At 44.1% G+C, this 17863-nt stretch overlaps 1 protein-coding gene across 1 annotated transcript in view; it reads right to left on the bottom strand.

Moving 5' to 3' along the window:
* The window catches only part of CBL (Cbl proto-oncogene), a 78442-nt gene that overhangs the window by 41020 nt on the left and 19559 nt on the right, over positions 1-17863 (bottom strand). Inside the window, exon 2 of the mRNA XM_033917734.1 lies at positions 13512-13759. Within this exon, the coding sequence (XP_033773625.1) occupies positions 13512-13759 (248 nt within the window). The remainder of the gene's footprint in view (positions 1-13511; positions 13760-17863) is intronic.

Below are 17863 nucleotides of genomic sequence, written 5' to 3'. Positions count from 1 at the left end.
TACCGACTCCACAGCCCTGGTTCTAATAATATTTTGCCCGATGGCAAACTCTGTTTGAATATCATCAAGAATATCAAATGTGGGGGAATCTTTCCGGCTTAAGGTCAGACAGACAGACTTCTTCTCTAAAGACTATCAATCCAATGGACAGTCACCCCAAAGTAAAATTTTCCATGGGATGACCAGCAGTCTGTTTTAGTATGAGACATCCAAGAATTGTTAAAAGTTTCATCTTCATCTCTGCTTTAAAAGTAATCCAACCCATCACTGTTCTGTTGTTGAATTGGTTACTGGTCTGCAGCCATACACCAACTACTCAACTGTTCTCATAGTAAAATTTAAGATGAGATGATCCACTATTTACATGATGAGGTTTGCATTTTCAAAATCCTGTTCCCAGCTTTGCTGTTTCATTTGATTTACTATGTAATCATCATTTACATCTTGCTTCCACTTTTACTAGCAAGCATTAGATGTAACTTGAGTAAAATTATGTAGTAAAAATTGGCAACATTATTATTTCAGTAAAAGTACCTTTTGGCAGATCATTTCATACTGTTCTTCCACCAGGGATTAGCAGTGATAAAGACTCTCCTGTCCTTAAATAATTGTTTGACCAGGAGAAAGTATTCTCTACTGTAGGTTTCTCAACATTGGATTAAATCCCACTTCAGGCCTTTAAATTTCTGTTTTCAAATTGTGTGCCTTGTTTAAATTGTGTGTCCCACAGAATACACCTACCTAACATGACTAAATTTGAGAGGAGGTATTCATAAGTTTGGTTTCAAATGCTGTCTTGGTTGACTATATTGTATTGTTTTAATAACTTTTTGTTTTATTTTTAATTGGATTGTTTGTTTTGCCTTAACAACATCAATAATAGAAAAAAACAACAAACCTACCAGGACTTCCCTTGCTATCTCCAGTGAAGAACTGCTTAATTGGAGCATCTCTCTGTAACCTGAACCGGGCTAAGTATGAGGTCTAAATATGGACATCCACCTTTTGAACAAGGATGTCTTTCCCTTCTGAAAATCGGAGCCGAGCTTCCATATTTTGTCCCCTCCCCAGTCCTATTCCACTAGCTACCCATCATAGCTCTTATAAAATTCAAAGCAGCCAGTATATCATGCACCACATTATCTACGGCAACTCAGCCGTCCCACTCATCGAACTCTTAACTGATGCATGGTCCACCTCACGCAGAATTCTCCACAGGATCAATCTCAAGTACAAAAGAATCTTCCAGTCCATGTTCACCTTCCTCGGAGTTAAAATCTGGAATGATCTCACAGAGACTATAAGAACAGAAACCAACCATACCCTATTCCGAAAGAAACTGAAAACTTCACTCTTCAACAATTAATTCCTCCAAGATCTTCATAAGCACTTGACCTTTACTTAATTCATCAAAGTTTATGATTCCTGTCCCCTTTCCACCCTATCCCTCTCCCCTCCCTTTCCTCAAGTCGCCTAGAGCCTGTTTAGGTGTGCGCGACACACAATTATTAGATTAGATTACCCAAACATGCACCCAGATTTTGTCTACTTGCCATATGGATGTTCTGTACTTTTTGACCTAGCTTTATAAAATTGGGATTTGGACAGCCATGCAATAGGGATGTCTAAATGCCAGTGTTCAGACATCCAAAATGAGAATAAAGCTTCTAAAATAACCACCATGGTTATTTTAATATTTTTAGAGAATAACTGTATTTGTTTCCATATGTTATATTATAACATGGATATAGCCAAGTTTAATAATTTAATAAATATACAAAAAGATAATTTTTTTTTTTACTCTGGGTCCTAAAATCTGGGCCGACACCACCAGGTTTTTCATTAATTTTCCATTCTGGCCCCAGAAAACCATTCTCTCCTTGATGCTGCAAACTAATCTCCTCCACCAGGAGGCTTACACACAGTCCAGGCACCAGAAGCATGCTGCCAGGTCACGAATCAAAACATGTAACTGAAGGGACACACATATATCTTATAAGTTTTCTAACTCTGTTTGTGCTGGGAAACACAAACATAGACATAGTTGGTTTTGATTCTGCTGATATGTTCTGAGACAAGGTCATTTAATCTTGTTATGAAGCTAGCTACTTGGGACAATGGAGGTTCGACCCCCCACAGCTATGTTCTGGTTGAGAAAGATAAGGGAAGCTTTAGATAAGACACTGTTGCTAAGACAGCACCTTTAGATTTTAGACAATGAAGCTCACCCACCCCCCCCCTTTCTTGTGTTGGTTACTTTTTTGTAGTTTATGTACCCTTTTCCAAATATGGTTTGTACTCACATCATCTGCTAATACCACTGACCCATGTACAAAGGTATAAAACTGGATGTAAGACTAATAATACACAGGCACTCTCTTTAGGACAAGTCTGAGTATTCTTCCTGCCTAAAGGGACTGCCTCCAGATATCTGAAAGGGCGACAGAGTGTGTGCAAGGTGGTTTCGGGACCCAGAAACAGACCCCGTTCGTTTCAGTAACTAATACATCAACAAAACCAGATATGTATTTTATACTAGTCTCAGGTGAAAGATTATATAAGAGTAGATGGTCTCCTTGAGGCATCACTAGTATTCTGAAGGCTACAACTCCTCCTACACAACCAGTGAGAGTACACGTTGCTTAGAGAACATAAGAATAGACCTATAGTCCATCTAGCCCAGTATCCCGTCTTCATGGAGGCCAATCCAAGTCACAAGTACTTGGCAAAATACCCAAATAGTAGCAGCATTCCACGCCACCGATCCAGGGCAAGCAGTGGCTTCTCCCATGTCTGTCTCAACAACAGTTTATGGACTTTTCCTCCAGGAAGTTGCCCAAACCTTTTTTAAACCAGCTGCATTAACCGCTCTCACCACATCCTCTTGCAACTGATTCCAGAGCATAACTATTCTGAGGGAAAAAAAAACATTCCTCCTATTGGTTTTAAAAGTATTACTCTGTAACTTCGAGTGTCCCCATGCCTTTGTAAATCTTGATGCAGTAAAAAAAAAAAAAAAAAAAAATCGATTCACTTGTAACCGTTCTACACCTCTCAGAATTCTGTAGACTTCGATCATCTCTTTCCTCAGCTGTCTCTTTTCCAAGCTGAAGAGCCCTAATTTCTTTAGTTTTTCCTCATACGAAAGAAGTTCCATCCCCTTTATCATCTTGGTCGCTATTCTTTGAACCTTTTGTAGCACCGCTATATCTTTTTTGAGATATGTAAATCGTTAACACTTTATGATAGTCAGTATATCAAATCAATAATAAACTTGAAACTTGAGATGAGACCAGAATTGAGCGCAATACTCAAGGTAAGATTGGACCATTGAGTGATAACAGAGGCATTACAACCATTAGTTTTGTTTACCATCCCTTTTCTAATACTTCCTAACATCTTGTTTGCTTTCTTGGCCGCCGCCGCACATTTGGGTAGAAGGTTTCAGTGTATTGTCCACGATGACATCCAGATCTTTTCTTGAGCGCTTACCCCCAAGGAGAGAGGGAGTTCTGCTAACATGCAGCAGGACATACGAAGCACTGTTAATTTACAGCTGCGCTGCCCTCCCCTCAGCTCGGCTGAGATCAACTTAGGTTTTCTTTAGAAGAGCCCTCCGCTTTCTTAACATGCAGGGAGGCTTCACTGTGTACACATCTCTAGACCCATAATCTAATCTTTGGTTTATATACCGGGTCATCTCCCAGTGGAGCTGGACTCGGTTCACATATAATTAAGACTAGAGCACATAGCAGAAAACATAGGAGAAGGAAGAACTAATTAAAAACTAAAGTACATAAGAAAGAAAATCAGAGGAAACAGAAAGGATTGTTCTAGAAACGGTATTTCTGATCACCTCCTGAACCTACGGGGCAAAAAGGAAAGGCTGTAATTATCCATCATTGCAACCAGCCATATCAGCACTGTTCTTTAAACCAATGGGCTATTTGGCATAGTTACAGCTACACCAACAAGAATGTGAAATACAGTTTGCACACAAGCAGATGCTTGGGATTATTTCATAGGAGTTCTGTGGCTCTAAAATCTAGCTGCATTCAGTGTTTTTTTTTTGTTTTTTTTAATGCACTTGCTTTCCCTCACCCTCCCCAACCCCCCCCCCCCCCCAAACAAAAAAAGCCACCCAGGCAAAGCAGGAGCTGCCACTTAAGTTTAACTTCAGGAAGCTCCAGTGTCTGCTGCACACAGCAATCAGCTATAAAAATAGACATCTTTCAACACCACTAGTACACAGGAAGTGGACAGAATTCACTTTAACTCTTGGTGATTATCTGATATTTTAGACGCAGCTTAGAGGATGAGGAATGCCTCTGACATCCCAGAGTACACCTCCCATAATATCTCTGTCTTCACCTCTCAATGACATTGAGGTAAGCACAAGGACAACACCAGAAACCTCCCTTAACATGGTATCTCCGGGTCACTGGAATTCTTCAGCCTTGCTTTGATTTAAGTGTTACTGTATTATTCAGTGTCTCTCAGTGTGCCCCGAAGAGATTTCAGGTGTGTCAAAAGAGACTCCAGAATTTTACTTTATTTTTAAAAACTCCCTTCATACTAGAATAAATGACGCGTATCTCGCATATGCAAGAGTCTGTCAATGTTATGGCATAAGGATACAACCATCCAGACAAGCATCATTCTTTGGCGCGATTGATAGAAACATAGAAGATGACGGCAGAAAAGGGCCATAGCCCATCAAGTCTGCCCACTCTAAAAACCCCACCCTCTTGAATTTACCCCCCTAGATATACCACATGTGTATCCCATCTACATTTTTACCCCCCTAGAGATCCCACATGTGTATCCCATTTCCTTTTAAAATCCGGCACGCTGCTGGCCTGAATCACCTGAAGTGGAAGTTCATTCCAACGATCGACCACCCTTTCGGTGAAGAACTTCCTGGTGTCGCCATGAAATTTCCCACCCCTAATTTTCAGCGGATGTCCTCTTGTGGCCAAGGGACCTTTAAAAAAAAAAAAGATCTCATCCTCCACCTCAATACGGCCGGTGATATATTTAAACATCTCTATCATGTCTCCTCTCTCTCTACGTTCTTCGAGTGAGTATAGCTGCAATTTATTCAGCCTTTCCTCATACGGGAGGTCTTTGAGTCCCGAGACCATCCTGGTGGCCATTCTTTGAACCGACTCTACTCTCAGCACATCTTTTTGGTAATGTGGCCTCCAGAATTGTACACAATATTCCAGATGAGGCCTCACCATGGATCTGTACAACGGCATTATAACTTCGGGCTTCCGGCTGATAAAGCTTCTTCGGATACAACCCATCATTTGTCTAGTAATTTTATTTTTTATGCAGTAGGTTTTTTTTTTATTTTTTATGCAGTAGTAATTTTATTTTTTATGCAGTAGTAATCCTAACTTGAGCAACAAAGCAATCAAGGCTTTGTTACCGTTTGGGTCTTCTTATCTTTGTGAACTTGGATTTTCAGCTCTGACAGAAATTAAAATGAAAAAAGAGAACGACTGCAGATTGTGGATGATGAAATGCATGTTTGCTTGTTGACTATTGAGTCATGTTTTAATTTGTACTCAAAAACAAGCTCATTCATCGCACTGATTAGCAGTTCTATTCTATCTACTTTAGTTTCACCGTTGTTACAATTATTAGCTTAAAGAGCTTTAAATAAATAACTCTCAATTTTAATTTTTTGTTGGTTTTGCAATTTTATAATTTCAATTATAATGTGCAGCAAAAAAACATTTGCTCCGTTTAGGGCCCTGGAGCTAATAAAGTTTGAGAGACACTGGTGTAACGCATCTCTACAGATCACAGTTCACCCTTTGAAGACCTTCACAAAATGATCCCTGATCAATTATTACAATTTAATCCCAAGAAGACATATTCAGTAGCAGAAGGGTTATAAGAAGTAACCTGAAGGAAATGTGGAAAACTACAAAGGAGGAGCTACTTTTCAAGAACTCCTATATACAAGGCTTCTCTGTGCACATATTTGTCTATCTATAAATTGAGGGTGAGGTAGGGGGTGGGGGGAGGAAGACATTACCACCACCCTTTCAAACCCCTTCTTGCTATAGCTTCTATTTCTTCCCATCATTTCTTCATTTTCGGACCTGCCACTGCAATACAAAAGAAACATCTCGGATACTAACTCTGCAACCTCTTGAAACTACATCTAGGCTACAATAATCATAAAAACAATCAGAAATCAGAGACACCCACAGCAGCTCAGTGTAGGAGACATTTGTAAGAGAAGCAGGTCAGCAATCTTCCACTCCCACCAACTCCTGCAGGAAAATGGCTGAGAACCATGATAGGCTTCAGTGGATGCAGCTCTTTCCTCCAGCTAAAATGCCTCAAGAAAAACACTTCCCCTCTCCTCTGGTTTTGTGGTGCCTCAATTGAAGTGGCTCTCTCCTATGGCCAAGGTAAATTTCAAAGTACCTCAGTAAGATTATTTCATACCCCAGTTGAGTCCAACAAATATTGGCACTGAGTCCTTCTTGCATCTATCCATTCAATTCATATTACTTTCCAGCACTTAGGAGAGGGCCTCAGTAAAATATTGCATCATTCACAGGGACCATCCTTGAGCAGTGGACAGATCAAAAAGGTGTTTACCTATCCATAAGTTGCAGCTCTCAGATGTGGTAGAACATTCCCATTTGAACTTCTGAAATGCAGTGATGATTTAGGGCAAAAATGCAGGAGTTCAGGCCTCAAGTGCCGTAAACAAGCCAGTTTTCAGAATAACCCTAAGGAATATGCATGAGACGGATCTGTATGCAAATCTATATCATGCATATGCATCAGGAATACTCTGAAAGCTTGATCCGTTTGAAGTACTTGAGGACTGCATCCCTGATTTATGTCTAAGGTCTATTTCACCTCTACCCTTGCAGAATGCTGCTCAGCCACTCTAACACCCATGCTAATCTCAGCAGCAAGATCTCAATATCACACTTGCTACATCTTCTCAGAGGAAGTTACAGATCTGGCATTATGTGAGGTGAGGAGTGGCCTAGTGGTGGAGCTGTTGCCTCAGTTCCTTGTGACCCTGGGCAAGTTGTTTTGAATGTGTAACCACAAAATAGTGGTATACAAGTCCCATTCTCTTTCCTTATGTTGTAATGGGAGGTTCTTGAATGGCTTCAGGTGTCCTGTTGCCACAGTATACCACCACTGAAGATATCTAGAGCACAGTTCTTCAACCGTTGGTCCGCGGACCGGTGTCGGTCCGCTAAAAAATGTTGCCGGTCCGCGAAGGATTCGGGTCCCCAGCCACAGCAAAAAGTGCCGGCGTCAGCTGACGTGCAACTTCCTGTTGCCGTCGCTATGCCGACACTCCTGCCTTCCTCCTCCTACTTCTGCCGCATGTCTCCGCACCCCCAGACAAGCAGGGGCAGCTTTGTGTGCTTTTAACTTCGGCACACAGCTGCCCCTAAGCAGTATTTTAGCCGCAGTTTCATGAGGCAGCCTCGGGGCCTTTGGTAAGCCGTCCTGTTTCGATGATGCGATGTGGGCCGGCCTACCAAAGGCCCCGAGGCTGCCTCATGAAACTGCGGCTAAAATACAGCTTAGGGGCAGCTGTGTGCCGAAGTTAAAAGTACACAGAGCTGCCGCTAGCCTACATAGAGGAAACATTTGCTGGAGAGGGAAGGAGGGAAGGGAGTAGAGGTGCTCCTGGACAAGGGAGGGGAAGGGGCTACTGCTGGCAGGGGAGAAGGGAAAGGGAAGGGATGAGAATTACTGTTGGATAAGGGGAGGAGGAAAGGGAGAAGGGGTACTCCTGGACAAGGGAGGGAAGGGGCTACTGCTGACAGGGGAAAAGGGGAAGGGATGAGAATTACTGTTGGATAAGAGGAGGAGGAAAGGGAGAAGGGGTACTCCTGGACAAGGGAGGGGAAGGGGCTACTGCTGACAGGGGAGAAGGGGAAGGGATGAGAATTACTTTTGGATAAGAGGAGAAGGAGGAAAGGGAGAAGGGGTACTCCTGGACAAGGGAGGGGAAGGGGCTACTGCTGACAGGGGAGAAAGGGAAGGGATGAGAATTACTGTTGGATAAGGGGAGGAAGAAAGGGAGAAGGGGTACTCCTGGACAAGGGAGGGGAAGGGGCTACTGCTGACAGGGGAGAAGGGGAAGGGATGAGAATTACTTTTGGATAAGAGGAGAAGGAGGAAAGGGAGAAGGGGTACTCCTGGACAAGGGAGGGGAAGGGGCTACTGCTGACAGGGGAGAAAGGGAAGGGATGAGAATTACTGTTGGATAAGGGGAGGAAGAAAGGGATAAGGGGTACTCCTGGACAAGGGAGGGGAAGGGGCTACTGCTGACAGGGGAGAAGGGGAAGGGATGAGAATTACTTTTGGATAAGAGGAGAAGGAGGAAAGGGAGAAGGGGTACTCCTGGACAAGGGAGGGGAAGGGGCTACTGCTGACAGGGGAGAAAGGGAAGGGATGAGAATTACTGTTGGATAAGGGGAGGAAGAAAGGGAGAAGGAACATTTGAAGGAAACAGCTGGCAGGGAGATTAGAGGAGGGGAAGGAGTCAGGATGGAATGGAGAGATCAGATGAGGGAAAGGGGAGAGACAGAGGAATGACAAAGTAGAAAGAGATTGATGCTGGGAAGGGGGATCAGATGAAAAATAAGGAAAGATGCTAGATCTGGTGTAGGAGAGAGGGGCATAGAAAGAACGCAGATACCATATGGAAGGGGGAGGGGTAGAGGGCAGACAGTGGATGGAAGAGGCAGATGCTGGATTGAAGAGACAGAGGGCAGACGCTGGATGGAAGAGAGTGAAAAGAAGATGAAAGCAGAAACCAGAGACGACAAAAGGTAGAAAAAAATAATTTTATTTCTATCTTGTGAATAGAATATATCAGATTTAAAATATGTATCCTGCTAGAGCTGATGTTAGGCATAACTGGGGAGTGCAAAGCCCAGGCAGTGCGTCTTTAGCTTCCAGCTGGCTTAGGGCTCTCTCTGACCAGGAGGCAGTTGCCCTAGTTCCACTCCCCTAACACCATTCCTGCCATGTGTGACTGTGGTATTCTGTTAGCATGATATTTGTGTAGCATTCTGTAATAATTTGGCTTATTCAGTTTTCTTGATAGTAGAGGGGATATATGTGAAGGGGAGGAGAGACGGGGGTTTTGTTGATCCTTGCCCTGTATTATTTATATTTATAAAATGACAATTGTACAGAATATTGTTTCTTTTTATACTTTAATAAAATATGTTCAATATAAAATCATAACTATTTGAGGCTTGTGTGGATGGGATCAGATGGTTAATGGGACCGAGCTCGCGGGGATGAGGCTTTTAAAAATTTCAGTCTTATTAGTTTGCCGGTCCACGAAATAATTATTTTATTTCCGCCGGTCCATAGGTGTAAAAAGGTTGAAGAACACTGATCTAGAGCACTCTGTCAGTCTCTTACTGTTTGGCTGGTAAAACTTAAAATTTCTGGCAGCACTATTCCAACAAAGAAATATAAACTTAAGATTCAAGTGGTTTATGGTAGCAGCCTCTGATAATACAGCAGCTGTCATTTAGTATCAAATCAATTTTCATGGCTTGGCAAAGTGTCCTCACACCAAATACAGAAGTGACACAGGCAAGCAAAATGTTTTTGCTCATAGCTGGCTCAATCTGGAGCTTGTGAACTTACGGACGGTGTTTTGGGAGTTGACATTACTTTTCTTTTTTTCCTGCATGAACAATTTATTTATTTATTTATTTTATTTAGGTATTTATATACCGCCTATCGAGGTTATCTAGGCGGTGTACATTCAGGCACTCAAGCATTTTCCCTATCTGTCCCAGTGGGCTCACAATCAATCTAACATACCTGGGGCAATAGAGAACTGAGTGATTTGCGCAGGAGTCACAAGGAGCAGTACGGTGCTTGAACCCACAACCTCAGCGTGCTGAGCCTGTAGCTCTAACCACTGTGTCATTCCTTCCTCCAACAATGAAAAAATCATGCTGAGTTAGAAGGATATAGATAAGGAAGGACAAAAGGGATGGAAGGATATCACTTACAGGTCATGGACCTGATGGGCCGCTGCGGGAGCGGACTGCTGGGCACGACCCAGTGGAGGCAAATTCTTATGTTCTTATGAATCAGAAATGTGACATTCCAACTCACGTTTGACTGTGCAGCGGAGATCGATATACATGTCCTAGCTGGACCGTAGTCAGCCAGACTGGCCAATGCCTCAGAAGGTACTGTGCTCTCCTGAGCACAGTATTGGCTCGTTCCTCCCCGGCAGGGCCCAGTCCTCGAGTTCCTCTCAGAAGTAGCTCTTTATTGGCACAGACCTGGCCTAAGGTACTCCCCTGCTTCAGCCTTAATCAAGCTATCCTAATTAGAATGCAGACCCAGCTTTCGCTGCATTGCCCTTTTTGCAAGCCAGTGCAGTGAGTGACAGAGGAAGGGCTGTTTCATACGAGTACAGTGCAGCGTGAGCTGTATACTAACAGCAGCAGCACCCAGAGCTCCAAGACCACGGAAGTTCAAGTTTATTACAAGAAAATAAGTGAAGTTTTAGAAAGTTAAAGTCCCCAAGGAGCTCTTCAGGACACCTTAGCTCCTGTATACAGGTTTGCTAATGTATTCAAATTAAAATATACCCCTGTACAGCTGGCACAAGTTTCCATAAGCCAGCCATGGCTTTCTTAGACCACTGAGATCACAAGATAAAGGGTCACCGATAGATGAAATACAGTAAGCGCCTCAACTGTTTCTGCTGCGTCTATTATGATGATGATTTGGCTCATGCCTGAAGGAAACCCTTGGTGGCGAGGACAAGAGCATGTTTGGATGTAATCTCAGTGCCAATTATTAAACAGGGGCAACTATAGTAGTGGCAGCAGTGCTGCACTTCTTCTCTTCCTGTGTCGATCTGTACCTCATCTATTCACAAATACTCGATATCCCTACATTGTGACTTTATGTAACCAAAGACTTCATTGTTATTTTTTTTTCCGCTGTCAAACTCTTCTTGCTGTAAACTGCCTCTAACTACTATGGCTTTGGTGGTATATAAAAATAAAATAATTATTATTATTATTATCTATGGCATGGCCATGCTCCACTGGCTATGATGGGCACAGAATTTGAACCTGAATCTTCAGTAACTTTAAATCTTTGTCGGAGGTCAGAATTTTGGTTTTCTTTCGTCCCTTTCTATTCATCACTCGAGCATGCCAAATTCTGCTGGCTTCAGCATTGCCAAAGGCCAATGTTTAACCAACCTCACAGGGCAACTGCCTAAGGAATGAGGAATCCACCCTCCCGTCCACCTGCCCATGTCCAGGGGTTAACGGCGTCACTCCCACATGCCCTAAACAGCTCTTCACACTGTGCTCCCCATGCAGTCAATCACTTCAGAAAATGGCAAGTAATTCATTTGCGAAAGGGCACCAGAGTGTGCAGCTATCAGCACTAGTCCAGCTTGCCTCTTACAACGACCTCTAAACCTTCTTTAACTTTTCTGCAGCATGAGTAAGCTTCCTACAGAAGCTAAGCTAAAGCTTTTACGAGTGCAGCTGAGAAGAGTTCCTGTGCAAACTGACAGGAAGTGCCCTTACACAGGCAAAACCAGCACAAACAAAACTGCCCTGCTTGACCTACTTCCGCTTTCTCCCCCTACACTTTGTTAAGACACAACTGGAAGGATTAGAAAGCTCTGTGCAGGCATTTATTGCAGGCAGTGAATTACCAGGAATACAACAAGAGTGCAGAAGGCAGGCAATTTATGAAACAAGAGGTGTACAACAAAACGGCAAATTCAAAAATATTTCTGCAAAACTGCTTCATCACTTCCCTTTTGGCTTTCAAAGTATGACCAGAAAATAAACAGAAGTCACAATAGTCTGTTCTGAAGTTCCTCCCTCAGGCAAGCCAATTGTTCCCCTGTTTTAGAACAGCCCCGCTTGTTCCCCCAACACCAAAGCCATCTGGCGTTTCGCATACCCAGCTGAGCCCCCTCCACCAGGTGGGCTTTTTGGACCCCATTTAAGCCCCTTCCTCAGATGCTAAACAACCGAGGGCCAGATTCTCATACTTACGGTTGCCTTTAATGCGGTCATTAAACCGGTTCCAGCCGGTTTAATATGCGTGCATTTTAGCGGCAGATTATCAAAATGGCTTAAAGCGGTTTTTTGTGAACTTTCTAGAAGTCTCTGACACTGCCATGAAAATGGGCTCTTCAATATTTAAACGTGCATTCCGGTGGATTCTTCAGCATCGCCGAGTCATTCTCTAAGCGCGGTGTCGGCTTTTGGTGACAAAAAATCAGCGACTGATCCGAGGGTGCCGGTACAGTGCCAGCGCTGTGAAAAGTACATCTCATGGCATGTATTTTGACTGTGGTTAATGAAACAAAATAAAAATTATATGATTCACATTATAGTCTCTTTTTTTTTTAGGGGAGAGTGGTAAAGAGTACGCTTCTTGAGCATGTGTATTATAGCCATGTCTTATGAATTATAGTAGTTTTTTTGGGAGAAAAGGCACGTATTATGCGCGGTTAAAAGCCAAAGTTGCAGGTTCCCTCCAGTTACCAAGCAACCCATCCCCCAATACCCTCTTGACAGCGGGAGAAATGCCCACTCTCTCCTGCCACCAAGCAACACCTCCCCCCCAATACTCCCTCATCAGCAGGAGAGATGCCTACTCTCTCCTGCTGCCAAGCAACACACCACCAACATCCTCTCAGCAGGAGAGATGCCCACTGTCACCTGATGCCACGCCACGCTCCCCCCTCCCCCCCTCCGTGCCTCCAACGACCCACACCCTCTCCACCTTACCTTACTTAGATGGCTGGCCGGTATGATGCCTACTCCCTCTGGCCAGCAGATCCACCTCTTCAAAATGACGGGCCTTCCCCTCCCCGGTGCATCCTGGGATGTACTGGGTAGGGGCCTGAGGCTCTGATTGGCCCAGGTTGTTTAAGGCCACTCCCATAGGAGCCTCAAGCCCCTACCCAGATGCACCGGGGAGGGGCCTAAGGCTCCGGTTGGCCCAGGTTGTTTAAGGTCCCTCCTATGGTGATAAATTTAGCAAATCTTTGTTACTCTCTGAATGAGCAGTTTTTTTCATCGCTTCTGTAACAGCTGAGACAGCGGCCCACTGGTTTTTAATGCAAATTTTGGAGAACCTAGGCCTATGTCTATTTGTATCCCAGCTGATCTCTTCCCCCATGTTTCTCACATTCTTCTTCCTCTGAACATTAATTCTGCTCAACTTCTCTTTTCAAAGAACCTACAAATGCCTGTCTGTCCCTACTTTGTGACTCCATGCAGAGCAGCCCACAGCTCATGAGCCCCGACACAAGGACTATGCAATCATCAGTGTCTCACTTGCAATCCTATCAACTCATTTTCTCCAAGTTCTAGTCTCCAACTGGTTAACAATACTGGGCCTCCATCTTAGGACAGGCTGAGTTAGACAGACATGTGCTAGGCCCAATGCCTATCACAGGCTTGAACTTCAAAGACTACCTGGGCTGAGAGTTCTCCTCATACATTCGTTCTTTTCCATCCTTGAACAGGCTGATGGTTTGCTTGGTTTTCTTCAGCAAGTTCTCCATGAACACTCGGAAATATTCATTCTCTCCCAATGTCTCCATCTTGACTTCATAGCGGGACATAATAGTGCGCAGATGCTGATATGTATCTGGCAGCAGGTCTAGGATATAGGGAGGACTATTCTTTAGTGCCAACTTTGGGTTTTGACACAAACGCACCACCTTCAAAAGAAAACAGAAAGGAGTAAGAGCAGTCATTTCAACTCAGTGCCTCCATTTTCAATATGTGACACTGGAGAGAGAATGACTGGCATGCAAGATAATCACTGGACATTGTAAAGTGTAGTAAAACCCATTTTTCTCTCACCCCCAACCAAAGAACAACTCCTCAAACATACATCATTTGACTGATTCCTACAAGGTCAAGTTACATTATTATGACCACAGTCTACCTCTGACGTCAGGGATATACAGCCAATGAACGAATGCACATGTCGTGTGCAGACTTTGTGGATATATAAGGTGGGATATCAGTAAGTTGTTCACAGGATGCTGTGGTTAAAGTGTATCATGAGTGGAAGAACAGAACCTTTTCAAGGACCTGACATGGTAACGGTTGGGCAGCAAGAGCCATCGATGTGAGAGGTGAACTTCGACTGCGCAGGTTGGTGCAGGCCGATCGGCATTCTACCATGGAGCAACTCACCATCCAAATGAACCAGGAGGCTTATGGATGTGTCCAAAATGTCTGCAGCAAACCCTGCTGTGAATAGGGCTCCAGAGCAGACAGCTAGTTACTGCACCCATGCGCACGAGGGTTCATCACAAAAAATGGCTGCAATTTACACAGGAGTATCGGCATCGGATTGCACCGACTGGCAGAGGGTTGCCTTCTCCAATGAGTCATGTTTTGAGCTCCATCAAATGGATGGACTTGGCATGTCAGGTGTGAAACCACTTAGAACAAACACCCAGCAACCATTGTTGGACATATACAAGCTGGTGGCGACAACGTTATGGTCTGGGGAATGATTTCTTGGTATGGTCTGGGTCCCTCAATACCTCTGGTAGGCACCTTCAACCAATATGGGTCCTCTCCATCCCTGCCAATCAAGTACGCTCATACATGTTGACGGTCTTCCCTATGGCTGATGAAATCTTTCAACAGGACAATGCAACAGACATATCATACCACCAGAATTGTTCACGAGTGACTTCTAGCTACTTCCCTGGCCTCCGAATTCCCCTGACCCTAACATAATCAAACACATTTGGGACAATTTCGATCAACATGTTTGATGACTGGATCCACCAACACACACCCATCAGATGCACTGCAGTCTGCATGGCTCCAGATACCTCTAATAACCATCCAACATCTTACCGAGTCACTCCCATGGCGTCTGGCTGCCGTTTGTGCTGCGGGAGGTAGTTAATCTGGCTAGTAGCAGGTGGTCATAATAATGTAACAGAACAATGTATATTCGTAAAGCAGCTTCTCTGCAATTCCCACGTATCCCCACATTACTGCCAAGACTATGTACAATTTCAGAGATGACATCACATTAGCTACAGTTAGCATTTTTAGAAATTGTGAGATAATTCTAACCACTATAGCAGTGTCCTAGGTAGGCCAGACACCACATAAGAAGTCTTAAATAAAAACTATTAGTATCCTAAATTATATGTTTCAAGCCAAGGAGTAGCAAAAATGCCATGGACCATTATGTCAGTATCAGTTACATTCAAACACTGAGGAATCTCCAGCTACTATCATACAAACAACTGCCTTATAAATACCTTAAAGCAGGCCACAGATAATATCAGCTTTATTCTGCTGAAATAAGGGGGCAGAGGGCATATTTCTAGGTTGAGCAGGTATACTAGATACTAAGCCCACTTTATCCTTGGTGATTTGAAGTTTGTCATTAAATTCAACACAATATTGAAAATTATGTACAGAGTTTATGGAAAAAAATGACAGAATTTTGCTAATTTATTTATATAATTTGTTTGTGACTGTAGAATTCCTCTCTCATCATAAAGATCTAGTTTTTCCCTGCCCCAGATCTGACACCGACCCAGCTTTTCTCCTGCTCAGGCTAACCCCTACACCCCTTTCCCATCAATCTCACTCTCCAATTTAGTTTGGTTTTTCTCATCCCGCAAGTTCAACCTCTAGTTTTCTCTGCCTCCTCTCAAAGGTGAAATCCTTCAGAAAAAAACCCCCTCTCCTCCATCTCTCTCTCAGTTATCCCCTCAGCACACACAATTCCAAAGCTATCTCATTCCTCTCCATATGCTCAGCCATTGCTTTCATATACTTTCCAGCCCAGACCCCAATACTGTGCTTGCTGAAACCTCAACCCCTTTCTGATATCCCCCCATAACTCTCTCAAATATCCCTCTCCCCACATCCAATATGCTCTCTCAAATCCTGCCTGGAATACTCCCTCTTCCTCATACAGGATGTCCGGGGCGGTACTTAGAGAGACACCCCCCCCCCCCAGGAAAGAGACCTGGGAGTACTGGTTGACAAGTCGATGAAGACGTCTGCGCAATGTGCGGCAGCAGCGAAAAGGGAGAACAGAATGCTAGGAATGATTAAGAAGGGGATCACGAACAGATCAGAGAAGGCTATCATGCCGCTGTACCGGGCCATGATGCGCCCTCACCTGGACTGTGTCCAGCATTGGTCGCCGTACATGAAGAAGGACACGGTACTACTCGAAAGGGTCCAGAGAAGAGCGACTAAAATGGTTAAGGGGCTGGAGGAGTTGCCATACAGTGAGAGATTAGAGAAACTGGGCCTCTTCTCCTTTGAAAAAGAGGAGACTGAGAGGGGACATGATCAAAACATTCAAGATACCGAAGGGAATAGACTTAGTAGATAAAGACAGGTTGTTCACCCTCTCCAAGGTAGGCACTCTCTAAAGTTAAAAGGGGATAGATTCCGTACAAACGTAAGGAAGTTCTTCTTCAACCAGAGAGTGGTGGAAAACTGGGAACGCTCTTCCAGAGTCTGTTGTAGGGGAAAACACCCTCCAGGGATTCAAGACAAAGTTAGACAAGTTCCTGCTGAACCAGAACGTACGAAGGTGAGGCTGGACTCATTTAGAGCACTGGTCTTTGACCTAGGGGCAGACTGCTGGGCACGATGGACCACTGGTCTGACCCAGCAACGGCAATTCTTATGTTCTTACAGGCTTCATAGTAGAGAATGACACGGGGACAAATTTGTTCCTGTTCCCATGGGAACTCAATTTCCTCGTCCCCGTGAGTTTTGTCACTATCCCTGTTCTGCCCCATTCCTGCAAGCTCTGCCTTAACCGCCAGGGACGGGAGGGAAAATGAGTCCCCGCGGGAACAGGGAAAATTTGTCCCCCTTGTCATAGCACCTAATACACTCACTAAACCCTCAATAACTTGTTCTTCTGAATCATGATATGGCAACCCTAGCTCTTTTCCCCATACATATACTCTGAGCTTGGCATCGTCCCTTCTCCCCCAAACAAGGCATAGTCCTTACTCCCTCCCCCTATACACCCCAAGTTTGGCCTCTCTCTTTCCCCTCCCCCAGGCTGGCACCCTTCCTGTAAATACACCAAGCTTAATCTCACTCCCTCCAAGGTAAACATCAATCCCACTTTTTCCACGCCCCCCAAAGTACAAATCCATCCCAATCTTTTCTCCTCTTAAACAAAGCCCATATCTATCCTTGCTCTTCTCCCCCACCGTAGCATATGCTTCTCCACTTGTACCCCAGAACTTAGTTCCTCTGGCCTTATCCCCATCTCCCATGGCACACCCCCTGTCTCTCACAGAAATCCACCATGAGACAAACTATCTTCAAACATTTTTCCTTACCCTAGAACCTCTTTCATAGCAGAGGAGAAAAGCAGCTGCATATCAGACCCTGTCCTATTCTTCCAGATTTGAGTCTGACTGAGATATTTGAATTTTGAACTACACAAGACATCATAGAACCCTGCTGTTCAACTACTTCAGTCTGGCTTGAACTCTGGGAGAGGAGGATATGGCCTAAGATGCAGCCCGCATTCTTCCTGCTCTGCTATTAAACAGAGTTTCTTGCAGCACGGATTTCACAGGAAATAGGGAGTGCACCTGGGGGGAGGGGGCGCGCTTGTTAAAATTGAATAGATGAGGCTTCTATGGTCCCTGTACAGCAGTGGTCTCAAACTCAACCTTTTGCTGGGCCACAGTTTGGATTTGTAGGTACTTGGAGGGCCTCAGAAAAAATAGTTAGTCTTATTAAAGAAATGACAATTTTGTATGAGGTTTATAAATCTTTCCTTTTGGCTAAGT

Source organism: Geotrypetes seraphini, chromosome 13 (assembly GCF_902459505.1).
Source record: "Geotrypetes seraphini chromosome 13, aGeoSer1.1, whole genome shotgun sequence".
Taxonomy (NCBI): domain Eukaryota; kingdom Metazoa; phylum Chordata; class Amphibia; order Gymnophiona; family Dermophiidae; genus Geotrypetes; species Geotrypetes seraphini.
This window is presented reverse-complemented; position numbering and strand designations above follow the sequence as displayed.